Source organism: Lagenorhynchus albirostris, chromosome 15, assembly GCF_949774975.1.
Source record: "Lagenorhynchus albirostris chromosome 15, mLagAlb1.1, whole genome shotgun sequence".
NCBI classification, from domain to species: domain Eukaryota; kingdom Metazoa; phylum Chordata; class Mammalia; order Artiodactyla; family Delphinidae; genus Lagenorhynchus; species Lagenorhynchus albirostris.
Window position 1 is genome coordinate 10,224,254 of NC_083109.1, and position 15,333 is coordinate 10,239,586.

At 48.1% G+C, this 15,333-nt stretch overlaps 1 protein-coding gene across 9 annotated transcripts in view; it reads left to right on the forward strand.

The window, feature by feature from the left end:
- Window positions 1–2,273: 2,273 nt before the first annotated feature.
- ATP9A (ATPase phospholipid transporting 9A (putative)) overlaps window positions 2,274–15,333 on the forward strand; it is a 176,778-nt gene continuing 163,718 nt past the window's right edge. For 5 of the 9 annotated variants that reach the window (XR_009535411.1, XR_009535412.1, XM_060123528.1 and 2 more), the window contains exon 1: window positions 2,293–2,405. Coding sequence is in view for 4 of the 9 variants with exons in the window: in XM_060123528.1 (XP_059979511.1) it covers window positions 2,338–2,405 (68 nt within the window). In the remaining 5 variants the exon portion in view is untranslated. Of the gene's footprint in view, window positions 2,406–8,817; window positions 8,911–15,333 lie in introns of all 9 variants that reach the window. The other 4 variants (XR_009535410.1, XR_009535409.1, XM_060123527.1 and 1 more) reach the window with 2 other exon arrangements.

Here is a 15,333-nt window from a genome sequence, read left to right on the forward strand (position 1 = left end):
AACCGAGCCTCAGCAGTTTGTAAGTTGCCTCTGGTTCTACAGTTGGGAGATGGTGGAAGTGATACAGATCTCAGATGAGGGAGCCACTATTATTACTGCATATTCTAGACAATGAGGGCACAGCCTGACAAGGGTGGCCATGGGTGGGCTCCACAAGGAGCAGAGGGAGCTGGAAGATATTTGGAATCAGGATTAATAGGTACCTGGAAATGTCATGATAACTGAATCCGTTGGTCACTGGAGGGCATTTTTCCTGCCTTCTGGATCAGGAAAGACCGGGCCTGGGAGCCCAGCTGAGTTCCTTCCTAATCACGTTGCTTTGTGCAGGCCACTCTGAGTTTCTGTTTCCTCACCTGTGAAATGGGTGTGACCATTTAGACTCAGCTGGCAGGGCTGGGAGGATTAAATGTGGGATTCCACGTGTGTTTTAGGTGCTCGATTAAAACAAGAGCTCAGAAAACAAAACAAAACAAGACAAGAGAAGAGCTCAGGGCTTCCCTGGTGGCGCAGTGGTTGAGAGTCCGCCTGCCAATGCAGGGGACGCGGGTTCATGCCTCCGTCTGGGAAGATCCCACATGCCGCGGAGCGGCTGGGCCCGTGAGCCATGGCCGCTGAGCCTGCGCGTCCGGAGCCTGTGCTCCGCAACGGGAGAGACCACAACAGTGAGAGGCCCGCGTACCGCAAAAACAAAACAAAACAAAACCCCCCAAAAAACAAGAGCTCACATTTACTCAACACCAGCTGTGTGGGGGAACTTGGATTAAAGGGCCACAATCTCTTCGGTCTTGTCTGTTACCTTCTATGGTAGTGGAGTAGAGAAAGGGGTCTGAGGTGGGTGGGGTTTGAGAGGGGACCTTAGGGGAGCAGGTGGGAGAGGGTGGGGCCCCCTCTGATGCCATAATTGGTGGGTCAGGATGTTTACATTTCCTCCACTCAATGAGCCTTTACTGAGAGTTGACTGTGTGTGTATCACGCTGTGCACTTAGCACTGTCCTAGGTACAGGACGCAAAGCAGACCGGGTCTGTTAGCCAAAGAATGCTGTTTTCCCTTCAAAGGTGCCATGCAGCAACGTCTAATGACATGCTTTTCTTGAGGAACTTCATCGGAACATGAGATAAGTCACACTTCTTGGTTTGGGATCCACTTCACCCAAGGCCCCAGACACAGACACTTGGTGGCTTTGCCCTTGTTCATCGCAAACAAAAGGCACCCGCATCCCGCATGAAATGTACTAGATGTGGCTACTTCAAAATTTCCTTTAGTTGCCGTAGGTTAGTTTACACGGCGTTACATTTTGAGGCTCTTTCATTACATATGGATTTTTAACTTCCTTCCCTCCTGCCTTCACCACTATTCATCATCTTTCTGTTCTTAAAATTTTATCGAGTCCTTGGAGAGTTAGTGGATCCAGGACACTGTGTAGGAGCGGATGTAGGTGCACGTGTTGGTCTGGGTGACTGAGAGGGTACGTGTGTCAGCCCCAGAGGTAGGTGAAGGAGTGTGTGTGAGAACGAGGGTGTGCAGGTGCGTAAGTGCATGCTGTGATTGTGAATCTCAGGGGTCCAGGTGGGAGAGTGAGGGTAGGGGATGGTGAAGGATGGTGGGTAAGCGAGTCCGGAAAGCGGAGTGAGGTAGAGCGTGGGTCCTGGTGTGACTGTGATTCCTGGGGGCACACGTGTGTGAGGCCTGAGATCCAGGGCGGACAAAGGTGACTCATGGGCGTGAGTGTAGCAGGGTGTGTGCGTGCAGGTGTACGTGTGTGATTGTGAAGGTCGGATGCTGGTGCGGAGTAAGCAGGTGAGAATGAGTGTGCGTGTGTGTGTGCGAGGGTCGCGTGTGAACGTGCAAGGGTGAGCACGTGAGAGGATGGAGGCCGAGGGAGCGTGGCAGTGTGTGCGCGTGAAAGTGGTGTCGGCTGGGGGCGGGGATCGGGCGCGCGCGCGCACGGCGGGGCGTGGGCGGGGGGCGCGTGGCCGGGTGGGCGCGCGTGGGGGGCGCGCGGCGCGGGCCGGGGGCGGGGACACTGCGGCGGCGGCGGCGGCGGCGCGGACACAGCCGGCTGCCCCCCGTGGCAGGCGCGGCGCGGGGTGAACGGGCGCGGCGCGTAGCTCGGGCCCATGGTGCGCCCGTGTCCGTCGGTCGGGCCGCGCGGGCGGCTCCGCGCGTGGCCCGGCGCTCGCGAGCTCGCCCCCTCGCTGCGGGCCCGGCCCGCCCGCTGCCGCCGCCTCCTCCCCCGGGGCGGCGCGGCGCCGGCGGGCGGTGGCGCGGAGGCCGGACCGGGCGGCGGCCCAGGCGGCGCGGGGGGCACGGCGGCCAAGGCGGGCGGCGCGGGCGACATGACGGACAACATCCCACTGCAGCCGGTGCGCCAGAAGAAGCGGATGGACAGCAGGCCCCGCGGCGGGTGAGCGGGACCCGGGGCTGGCCGCCCTCCTTTGTCCGCTCGCGGCCGGAGCCTGGCGCTCGGGCAGGGCGGGCCGGGCCTGACAGGTTGGCCGGCGCCATGAGCCGGTGGCCGGGCCTGGGAGGCCGGCGGGCGGGCGGGCGGGCTGGGAGGGAATTCGGCTCAGCTCCAGTTCCCGCCCGGGCTCCCGGCGCGATCGCGTCCCTTTTGGGCCCAAGCGCCCGGCTGCCTCTCACCGATGCCCACCTTCCTTTCGAAACCCCGAGAAGCCGGGCCTGCCCAGCGCTGTTTACACGCGCGTGGAATTGGGATCAGCCTTGCCTCTTAACCATTTTGTTTCCTGATTACTCCTTGTCGTTGTAATTACGATTCGGTCAGTATCAAACCTTGCTCTGCGCGTGGAGTCCTCGGAAGCCCGGATATGCTCAGTTTATTTGTCGGGGGAGGCATGGCTTCCTCCGCAGACCCGCCGGGGGGTGGGTCCCCATCAGTGCCTCCGGGTCTCAGCCCCCAGATGGCCGCCTTCCCCTCCCGGCCCCGGCTGGACCCGAACTAGTAACCGCAGGAGGGCGAGAAGGGTTCCTACTGGTCAACAGGAGACCCCCCCCCACGGTTCCCCAGTTTGAGAGAAGGAGCCCCCTGGCAGGCGTAGGGGTTGCCACCTGCTGTGCCTTCCCGCATTGGCAGGCCCCTGGGCAGCCTGGTGAGGGTTTCCCTCACTTGGAGAGAGAGGACGGGAGGATGTTTTGCGCCCTGCCGTCTTCTTATTCGGAGGATGGCAATGACCTGTTGAGGTGTTAAGTGCCTGCGACAGAGTTAGCTGGGGGAAAGGTTGAGGGGAGCTGGTTAAAATGCAGATTCCCCGGCCCCGCCCAGACCCGCCGATCAGTTCTTGGGGGTGGGACCTGGAAATGTGCATTTTCCGAGGCCGCCCAGGTGAGGCTGTTGTCGGGTGAAGGCTGAGAACCGCAGCTGGGCGGGGCCGGGCCTCTCGGACCCGCCCTTCCCTTTGGCGTCCTGTTCTCTCTGGGCCTTTTCCCTGTGGCGGCCGCTCTTTGCGGCGTCAGTTACTTGATGGAGGGGGTGAGGAGGGTGAACAAGTAGGCTGGCTTCACCAGGTGTCCGTCGAATTAAGAAAAATGAAGAATGCTGCCAGCTGCCATTTTGTGAGGTCTTTGTCCCTGTCTTCTTAAAGTCTTCCTTAAATCTCCCGGTGAGGAGTCCCCTTTGACAGAATACAGAGGAGGAAGCGAGCCCAGCGAGGTCGAGGACTGCTGGGAAGATGCTGCAAAATGCAGGTTGCGCTCGGGCTCTCTGACCCCAGAGGCCGACAGCCCTCCACCCTTTCCTTCACTGTTCGCGCGCGTTGTAATCCTGACTGCTCAAGGCTAAAGAACGATAACAATTAACTTGAGCCGTGTGCCTGGCATAGTGCCTGATGTAATATACACCCTCAGTAAATGTTTTTTTCTCAGTGTTTTAATGAATTAATATGATCAGTGGACTCGAAGATCCCCTAGTTATTAATTTGTGGCAAAAACAATTATAAAATGCCGTGTGTGTGTGTGTGTGTGTGTGTGTGTGTGTGTGTGTGTGTGTGTGTGTGTGTGTGTGTGTGTGTGTGTGTGTGTGTGTGTGTGTGTGTGTGTGTGTGTGTGTGTGGCTGTGGCTGTGGCAGGTGTCTGGGGTGCATATACGAATTAAACAAGCCCTGACCACAGGTGCATGCCTCCTGACCCTGCATTGGAATCACCTGGGCAGCTTAAACAATTACCATCCCTGCCCCATTTTAGACCTTTGAAATAAGAGTCTGGGGTGGGACCTGGCTATAAGCTGCCCTGATGATTTTAATGCGCTGGCATAGTTGAGAACCTCTGATTCAGTGCATGAGAGAAAAATGCAAATAATTATTTAAAAGTGATGATTACCGTGATAGAAATATGCAGCGTTGATACAGGGGCTCAGAGGGAGTGGTGCCGACAGTTGGAAAAAAAAAAAGATTTCTGTTTGCTATTGGCATGGAAGATCACTCCTTCTTTAGAATTTGCCACTTTGGAACTAATTGATTTCCTAAACAGTGACATGGATTCAAATTCAACTCTGGTATCTGGAATTCCAGGTATTTGCTTATATGTTCTAGTATTTAATCTGCATTTTTAGGAGTAGCCTTGTCAAGTTGCGGATCTTGGTGTTGGGAAGCACTTTTGGAAGCACAGAGAGATGGAAAGGCTTCCTGCAGTTTAAGGTGGGGGGGGGCAGGGGGAGGTAAAGGAATAAGAAATATATTTGTGATGGGTCAGAATCTTTGCTGGGCACTTGAGATAAATGGCTGTGTTTAAATCCTCATAACAACTGTGTGAATTTTTGGAGTTAGTTTCTTCATTTTATAGACAGGGAAACTAAGATTCAGTGACGCTAAATAATGTGTTGGAGGTCATAGGGATACTCAGTGTGAGGAGGTGGATCAACTCTTTTTACCTAATGGCTCAAAGCTGTAGGATGGTTGGGGGATTTTGTGGTTAAAAAACCAAAAACATAGGTGCCACAGGTCCCAGGAGACAGAGTATAATTAATGCTGGGGTCACTCAGCATATGTCACCAAGACATGCAGTTTATTTGCTGGAGGAATCCCGTAGACCCAGAGCTCTTTTCTCTCTTGAGAAAGTTACCACATCCTGATGTTGAGAAAACTATTACAGTGGTTTTGTTTGGACACAAGGCATTTGCCTCACATTGCTGGAAACCATTTTTCTGACATCATGTGCTTTCCTTCTGGCTAAATGAAGTTCTCCTCTTGGTGAAACACAAGAGATTTGTTAAGAGCGTGGGCGTAGGATTGGAGAGCTGGGTGCAAGCCTGGGTTTTGCCACTCACTAGCTGTGTGACTTGGGGAAATTACTTTACCTTTCTGGGTCTCATTTTTTCATCTGTAAAGTGGGAGTAACAGTAATTATGTATACCTCCTAGGATTGTTTTGAGACTTAATCCATGTTAAGTTTGGAACACTAAGTGCTTAGTACCTCCTGGGTCTTTACTAGGACAGATAGTGATAATTAGGTCTTTGTGTAAGGTTTGCTTTGGGGGATCTCCAGAACGCTCCTTTGAGAGGAAGGACCTTTGATGGTAGGAAGTAAAGAAATATTACTGACTTCATTGCTCCTTCCTGATCAAATCCAGGAAATGATTAACTACATAAACTATTCCATCCAGGTATGTAGACGCCCTGGTGTGATAGATATTGTCGAAAGCAGCTCTGGCAGAACTGAGACTTTGCCTTCTCTTAGTGATAATTTGGGGATTTGTGGCCAAATTGGACAAGGATGCTTTGATTTTTGATGTATTTGGACTTGGGGCATTAGGAAGTTTTGGATGAACTGGGTTAAGAGCGAGCTGACTATTTAGGTACAGAGTCTATTTCAGCTTTTTTTTTTATAAATAACTTTATTCAAGTATAATTTACATCACATAAAATACATCCGCTGTTAATGTACAGCTCACTGATTTTTTTACAGTAGATTTATAGAGTTTGTGCAGCCATCCCCACGATCCAGTTTTTGAACATTTCCATCAGTCGCAAAAGTTCCCTCGTGCCTGTTAGCAGTTCATCCCAGGCTGTCACCGGTCTGCTTTCTGTTTTCATAGGTTTGCCCTTTCTGGAAATTTCGTATAAATGGAATCATAAAATATGTTGTCTTTGTATCTGCCTTTTTTCACAGCACTTTTTTTAATTAAAAATTTTTTAATACAATTTTTAAAGGTTACTTTCCATTTACAGTTATTACAAAATATTGGTTATATTCCCTGTGTTGTACAGTACATCCTTGAGCTCATCTCACACCCAGTAGTTTGTACCTTTTGCTCCCCAGCCCCTATTTAGCACCCCCCACCCCCCACTGGTAACAACTAGTTTTGTTCTCCATGTCTGTGAATCTGCTTCTTTTTTGTTAGCACAATGGCTTTAAAGTTCCTTTTTATTGCTTAATAGAATTCCATTGTGTAGATATACCATATTTTGTTTATCTGTTCACCAAGATGGACATTTGGATTATTTCCAGTATTTGACTATTGTAAATAACACTGCTAAGAACATTCAAGTCTTTGTATAGACATATGCTTTTATTTCTCTTGTCTACTGTGAGGTTTTTTTTTGGCTGCGTTGGGTCTCTGTTGCTGAGCACGGGCCTTCTCTAGTTGCGACAAGCGGGGGCTACTCTTCGTTGTGGTGCGCGGGCTTCTCATTGCCGTGGCTTCTCTTGTCGTGGAGCACAGGCTCTAGAGCACAGGCTTCAGTAGTTGTGGCACGTGGACTTAGTAGTTGTGGCTCGCGGGCTCTAGAGCGCAGGCTCAGTAGTTGTGGCGCACGGGCTTAGTTGCTCCGCGGCATGTGGGATCTTCCCGGACCGGAGCACAAACCCGTATCTCCTGCATCGGCAGGCGGACTCTCAACCACTGCGCCACCAGGGAAGTCCGGCAGGTGGATTCTTAACTACCATGCCACCGGGGAAGTCCCAGACCACTGTCTTTTCCCTCCTGTGCCTCAGTTTCCTCTTCCGTAAAGTGGCGACATAGTAAGAGCCCATGTGGTCGGGCATCATGTATGCAGAGCAGATATGAGCCCATGTGGTCGGGCATAATGTATGCAGAGCAGATATGAGCCCTCAGAGAACGCCAGAAATTGTTCTTTGCACAGCCTGGAAGAGGGACCAAGCCTCATGCGGACTCTTGCACTGGGTAACATGATCTCCTCTTCTTTCTAGAACTTTGTAGAGAGTCTGGTTGAGTAAGAACTCTGGCCAGAAAATGGCCACAGAGGACTCGACTCTGCCAGCAGCTCTCTCAGACCTCAAATGACTAAATCTGTAGTGGCAGGGCTGCTGCAGGCCACGTGCTCCTTTGCAGAGGTGCTCACGCCACGCCAGGACGAGGGTGCAGCAGTGATGTGAATTCACTGTTGATGTGGACGAACAGTGCCCGCGTAGGGAGTTCTTTATACAGATGTGTTTATTCAGTGGGAAGTTCTGAACTTTTGATTGAAGCTGTCACTTCTGATTTGTGATGTTAAAATGCCTGTCTCTGTTGACATCATGGAGGGTAGTATTAGGTATACAGTACAGTTGATTCTCATTACTTGCAGTAGTTTTGTTCTGTGAAGTCCCTGCCAGCACTGAATTAGCGAACAGTGAACCACAGCTCCTGGGGGAAATATAGGGTTAGGTTCCTGCGAGCCTTGGGTTACAACATTTCAGTCGACTGATCAGTAGAGAACCCTGTGTTCGGTATATTTCTGTTGAAAGACGTGGTATTTAAACATATTGTTGGTTCATTAACATTGAGCTCGTGACCAACAGCACTGCAGCTCATGCCTCGAAGGAAGCTTATATGTAACACATGTGTTTTTCTCCATGAGGCACATCACAGGCTTCTTGCTCTTAGGAACGCTGACAGTGCTGGGACCATTTTAAACAGTGATAACAGATAACAAAAAGCACAGAAATGCAGGACACATGGCACTAAACAGGCCACGAAGAGGACACTTTTGTACAGTATGAGAGCGGAGACGAGAAGGCAGATCCTCGCCCCGTTCAGCCTCAGCTGGGAATGTGTGTGGGTGACTCGGATGGTTTTTTCCACTCTGAGCATGTCTGTGAATGACCACGAGAGTGCTGTGATCATGGATTTTTGAGGTTACGAATTTTAGGCAGTAGGTGAATTGGCAAAACAAATATCACAAATCAGAAGGATGGGCTGTATGTAGGGGTGCGTGTGTTTTCAGTGTCTTTCTGTTGGCACAGTGGACGTGGTATTAGTTTGCAGTCCTAATACCTAATATTAGGTATTAATATTGGGGGGTGGGGTGTGTTGGGGGGAGCATGTAGGGGGATTGTGCTGGTGAATGAAATGCATAGACCCCAGCCCTTCCCCTCTCTGTGATGGAGTGGAGAGTTGCATTAACAGCTCTCTGCTCCCTTGGACGAGAACAGAGCAGGCGTTGGTAGCGGCCCATCAGGAAGTGCTCTGTGTGTCCTCTGCCAGCCCAGCTGCACTTGTGCCATCCACTTCCTGTTACAGAATCCCTGCCGTGGGCCCTCCCCTGTACTGACCAAACCCGGACCAGGTGCTCCCTGCCCATGCCAGGCACAGGCAGTGACACCAGATGTGAAATTACAAACCCAGGTGGAGATGCTGAAGGGTAGAGCGTGGATACAGGCGCCACTCTTGCCCGGGCTTCCCTGAGGAAGGCCAGTGAGCCACCTGGGTGCCAGTCCCTAAGGAAGCAGGGCGGCCATTTGACCTTGACCTCGGCCACCCATGCAACAAGTAGAAAGGAGGAGGCGGGGTGTCGAATGATCCGTCTTTGGACTTTGGGCTGTCACTTCTCAAAACAGAAGTTTCTTCTAATATCTCTACCCAGATGCACGTGATGAAAATCATTAACTAGGACTGGCCAGACTTGATGGCCACCTTTGGGAATGGACGTGAAGTGCCTGGAGCTTCCCTCCTAAAAGTGAGTGGACTTTGGTTTAATTTAGAAAGAAAAAGACTCGTTGTAACATATTTTTTGATGACTTTTACCTAAAGAGATAGAATGGTGCTGATTGTTTTTAAAGCTAGCGTCTTTTATTTATGTGACTTTGAAAGATTGATTGAGGTATTCAGAGCTTGGCCTGTGGGAAGCTTCGCCAGAGATCACTAGGTGGCTCGTGGCCAAACATTGAAAGGTTAGCATATATGTTTATAGTTCCTTCCGTTTGTGCCAAGTGATACTTGTTTTCTCTTTGTAGTAGTGACAGGAAGGTTTCTTTTAGAATACATTTCAGTAAAAAACACAGAGTTGATTTAAAAGTATGAAGTCAGTAATAGCTCGGTAGGTTTGTAGAAGTGCCCACGTCATGCCTGACATTTAGGAAGTGGTGGCCTGTGCTCATAACATGGTGCTGTTGGTCTAAAAATATAATGTTATTGTTACAAAGGGGAAAGAAAAGGGATAAGCTGGTTGTGCTAATAGATTAAAAATTCTTTTTTTTAAAAAAATTATTTTATTGAAGTATAGTTGATTTGCAGTGTTGTGTTAGTTTCTGCTGTATAGCAAAGTGAGTCAGTTATGCATATATATATTCTTTTCCATTATGATTTATTACAGAATATCGAATATAGTTCCCTGTGCTCTACAGTAGGACCTTGTTGTTTATCCATTCTGTATATAATAGTTTGCAGCTGCTAATCCCAAACTCCCATTCCATCCCTTGCCCATCCCACCAACCCCTGAGCAACCGCAAGTCTGTCTTCTGTGTCTGTGAGTCTGTTTCTGTTTCATGGATAAGTTCATTTAGGTCATGTTTTAGATTACACATATAAACAATGTCATATGATATTTGTCTTTCTCTGTCTAAGTTATTCACTTAGTATGATAATCTCTAGGTCCATTCATGTTGCTGCAAATGGCATTATTTCATTCTTTTTTATGGCTGAATAATAACATTGTGTACATGTACCACATCTTCTTTATCCACTCATCTGTCGATGGGCACTTAGACTGCTTCCGTGTCTTGGCTATTGTAAATAGTGCTGCTGTGAACATTGGGGTGCATGCATCTTTTCGAATTATGGTTTTGTCCGGATATATGGCCCGGGAGTGGGATTGCTAGATCGTATGGTAGTTCTATTTTTAGTGTTTTGAGGAACCTCCATACTATTTTCCATAGTGGCTGCACCAACTTACATTCCCACCAACAGTGTAGGAGGGTTCCTTTTTCTCCACACCTTCTCAGCATTTGTTATTTGTAGACTTAAAAATTCTTTTTATTTTTCCAAGTTGTCCATGAAAAACATGATTTATTAAAAAATGTTTTTTGCGGTACACGGGCCCCTCACTGTTGCGGCCTCTCCCATTGCGGAGCACAGGCTCCGGACGCGCAGGCTCAGCGGCCATGGCTCACGGGCCCAGCCGCTCCGTGGCATGTGGGATCTTCCCGGACTGGGGCACGAACCCGTGTCCCCTGCATCGGCAGATGGACTCTCAACCACTGCGCCACCAGGGAAGCCCAAAAACCATGGTTTTTAAACGATGGTTAGTTTACCCAGTTCATCTGGGACCTTAACGTTGCTTTAATCATTGTCTAAAGTTTGTGGGAGGTTTGTGGGAGAGGACAGTTGGAAGGGGCCCCATGGAAAGAAAGGCTTCTTGTGTGAATTGGAAAGCTGGGTGGGCTGGAGACTATTGCCTTCTTCCAGTTAGATCTCTGTGGCATTTGCCCAGTGCCAGGGAACAGCCTGCTGGCTGCCCTTCCTGAGGAAGAAGACGCCTGTGGAGGGAACGGGGCCTGGTAGGCTCTCCCCCTCTTTGCTGGGCCATCTGCTGTGACACAAGATGAGGTAGGGTTTGGCCAGTGTAGACCTCAGGGATCCTCAGCCTCAGCACTATTGATATTTTCGGTTTGACAGTTCTCTGCCTTGGGAGCCTGTCCTGTGCACTGTAGGATGTTGGGCAGCATCGCTGGCCTCTACCTACTAGATGCCAGTGGCACCCTCCCCCCAGTTGTGACAACCCAAACTGTCTCCAGACATTGCCATGTCCCCGGGGGGGTGGGAGGAGTAGGAGTGGGCAGAATTGCAGCTGTTAGGACCCCCTGGATGAGTGGAATGTGTACACTCTATGAAAAGCCATGCCCCTTACTGTCCTTAAGGTGACTCATCCTGTCTTTAAAAAAAAAAAAGAAAGAATGAAAAAAGAAGAACCTGCTGGGCAAGAGATTTATGTTTAGATTATGTTCTTAACTCTGAGTTCAGCTGCTCATTTAGCAGCTAAGGAAGTCTTGAGCTGTTGGAAGAAAGCATTTGGGAAGTGTCATGGGCTGACGTGTGTCCCTCTCCAAATTTACACGTTGAGGTCTTAACCCAGCACCTTAGCAAGTGACTGTATTTGGAGACAGGGCCTTTAAAGAGATGATTAAATTAAAACGAGGCCATTACAGTGAGCCCTTAACTAATCTGAGTGGTGTTCTAAGAAGAGGAGATTAGGACACGAAGAGAGATACCAGGCATGAGAGGAAAGCCCATGAGGACACAGGGAGAAGGTGGCCGTCTGCAAGCCAAGGGGAGAGGCCTCAGAAGGTAACAAATCTGCTGACACCTTGATCTTGGAGTTTCCAGACTCCCAAGCTATAAGAAGATAAATTTCCAGTGTCTAAGCCCCCCGGCCTGTGATATTTTCTTATGGCAGCCTGAGCAGGCTAATATAGGAAGCATCGTGTGGTTATTTTGGTAGGTGAGGAATCTCTCGGTGTTTTTAGTAAACCTTTATTTTAGACCGATGATGAGTTCTTTAGTGCTTTTCTTTAGACAGTCCGGTCTCAAGAATTCTCCATAAGCAAAGAGTTCTCCATGTTGCAAAGTCATGTCCACTAGAGCTGAATGCCACCCCCCACCCCCCTGCAACCTAAAACACGTGCCACATGCTCCGTAAGGTGGAGGTGCTGTCCCCAGATGTTTCCTTTTGCTTAAAGAGTTTACAGGGGTCACATTTCAGGTTGTGCTTTGGATGGTTGGTTTGTTAGTTCTTGTCACTTGGATTGTGCTAGATTAATTTGATGAGAATTATAATAGTTGCTGCCCCCTATTGTGTGCTGATTAGGTGTCCAGTGCTCTTCTAAGAGTTTTACGTGGACCATCCCATTTCATCCTCCTGACAGCCCTACTTTACAGGTGACAAACTGAAGAACGGTTTTGGTTTAGAATTAAAAGCTCATTTCAGTTTTTTTGAAAGGCTCATTTTAATTTGAATTTCTGCAGCAAATTGTATATCTCAACCTGTCTCTGTGCCCTTTCCTATTTGAGTTTTCTTGTAATGGCCATTTAGAGGAAGTGATTTTTGTTGAGGGAAGAGGAATTGTGGGTTTGTGAGCCTTCAGTGGTTTGGAGGTAAATATGTGTGTACCCCATTGTTCCTGGTAGAAGCAGAGAGCAGAAGTGATGTGACAGAGGAAAATTCTGGAAACTTCAAATTATCCCAATCACTGTAAATCCATCAGAAGCATAATATCTGTTTTCAGAGTTAGTTTCCATATTGATCCTTATTTTTTTTAATTCACTCTCTCTGTAGGAGAGACATTCATGCTAATGGCGGGGGTGGGGGAGTGCAGAACATCTATTTCTAAAATGTGTGTACTCACCCTGTAAAAGGAAGTGATTTGAATCTGAATACTTTTTAGCTTTTATACAGTCAGTTCCCATGAAAGTGCAAAGAAAATTTAAAACTGGAGAACCTCCCCCGCCCCCATCCTCTCCCCTCTTTTTTCTGTTCTCCAGATTAGAGGCAGTCAGAGGCTCTCATACAAGGAATGACGCAATTGTGTCCGGGTAAATCAAAGGACTAGGTAGTAAACAGACAACACCACTTGTCCCACCTCGCAGGGTTTTTTTCCCTAAATAAGCTGCTTAAAAAACTATGCATATGTACACATCCATGCGTATATATATACACACACAGGAAAGTGCACAAATCATAAACACACAGCTTGATGAATTTTCATGAAGTGAACACACTCCCGTAACTGGCAGCAGATAAACAGGCTCTGACCTCAGAAGCCTCCTCTTGCCTCCTTCCTCCCCCACCTTGATCTGTATCCTGACTTCTAACAGAGATTGGCTGGGCCTGTTTTTGACCTTTAAGTAAATGCAGTCAGGTAGCAGGTACTCACTCATGCCTGTTAATTCTTGCTCCACGTTTGATTCATAAGGGTTGACCGTGTTGCATGTTTATTGTAGTTTGTTCACTCCTGTCCGCCATGTGAAGTCAGAGTATGAATAAGTCATTGATCCTTGAACGATGAGGGGGAGGGGGTTAGGGGTGTCGACCCCCAACCAGTCAAAAATCCAAGTACTGGTACTGCTTGCTGTCTTTGCCTCAAAAACAAAGGAATTGATAAATGACTCACCCGAGAGCAGAAGCTCAAACAGTTTGAATAGAATAAGGACTCAAACGCTAGTTCTTTTGATTTTACATGTTGTGATCTCTAATCAAACACAAACGTTTCCCCAAACTTAGTTAATTTAAAGATGTGTAAAATGAAAATACAGGTACGTTATTTATCGAGAAAAATCCACATGTAAGTAAGTGGACTGGTGCAGCTCAGACCAATGTTGTTCCAGGGCCAGCTGTATTCTGTGACCCCTCTATCCCATCTCTTCCTGATGGACAAGTGGGACGTTTCCAGCTTGAGGTCTCATGAATGGTGCTGCTGTGGACCTTCCTGAGCTTATCTTGAGGACATGTATTATGTGGCTTTGTTGGGCCCTTGGGGATATTTGTGTTTAGCTTTAGTAGAAATTGATAGTTTTCCAAATTGTACGAATTTGTGCTTCTCCACCCGGGAGAGTGCCAGATGCTCCACATCCTCGTCCACACTTGGTATTTGCCATTTTTCGCTTTAGCCTTCCTCATGGGAGCATAGCAGTATCACAAGAAATGTATTTAAAAAAAATATTTATTTGGGGCTTCCCTGGTGGCGCAGTGGTTGAGAGTCCGCCTGCCAATGCAGGGGACACGGGTTCGTGCCCCGGTCCGGGAAGATCCCACATGTCGCGGAGCAGCTGGGCCCGTGAGCCATGGCCGCTGAGCCTGCGCGTCCGGAGCCTGTGCTCCGCAACGGGAGAGGCCACACAGTGAGAGGCTCGCGTACCGCAAAACAACAACAACAACAACAAAAAAAAACAACAAAAATTTTATTTGAGAGAGGCTTCATTTTCTTGCTCTGAAGTCAAGTTTTAGACGTACAGGATAGCCACATCATGGTAACCCTGAACCTAAACGTGGCAAAATGGTCGCAGCACAGCAGCCTTGCCTTTCCGACCAAGTATTCTCCTTTTATTTTTACTTTGATTTTATTTTGCCTCATGATAACTTTGCACCATAGCTCACACTAGCTCAAAGATTGCAGCCTCTGTCCTAACACAAATCCTTGTTTCTACCTTGATTCCTCCCAGTATATTCTGCAGCCTGATCTTTCTTTCCTTTCCTTTTTCTTTTTTTGCATTTCTTAGTTTTGATATTTTTTAATTGAGGTAACATTGGGTTGTAGCATTATGTAAGTTTCATGTGCACAACATTATATTTCTATTTCTGCATACATTACAACCAAACACCCTCCTCTTGAGTAGTTTTCATCATAAGGGAAACAATAAAAAAGTATAAAATTTACTTTCTGTTAATTGTAAAGTGAGTGCATGTGTATTAAAAATTGGAGAACAGAGAAAACTGATGAATGAGTTACTGGTATAACTTTCCCTTCAAAGGCAACCACAGTTAACACAAACCTTCTAGCATATGCTGTTTTCTTCCTGTCTTGTTTCCGTGTGTACATTGTTTGATGAATTATAACCATGTAGCACATGTGTTTTTATTTCCTGCTTTTTTTTCATTCAGCATTTTAATGTAAGGCTTTTTTTGTATCATGATGTGCTCTTTAAATGACACATATTATTTCTTTGAGGAGACACCTTTAATTTACATAACCAGGGCCCTGTAGTTTTACAAGTTGATTCTTATTGTCACTTTATAAATATAATGTATTCATTCTGAATGCTGGCCCTGCAAAGCAGAGGCACGCCAAAGACACACAAAGGGAAAGTTGAGGGAGGCCCAGGCCTGGGTTATGGTGATCTCATGTTTGCTATTTGGCTGGAGATGCTTTCGTTTCAGTCCTCACTGCCTCCCAGCTGCTTCCTGCTGCATCACTGAGATTTCTTGTGTTTCCAGGCTGTTGCATTAACTGGGGCTGAGCCTTTGTCAGTCACTAATATCCCCTGAGCAGTACTGGGATGTTTTGTGCCCAGTGATGTAACCAGGGGCCTGGGGGACCAGGGCTTGTTAGAGAACAGCCCCTGTACAGTCAAGCCGGAGACAGCTGCTGTGGCCCTGGAGGTACCTGAC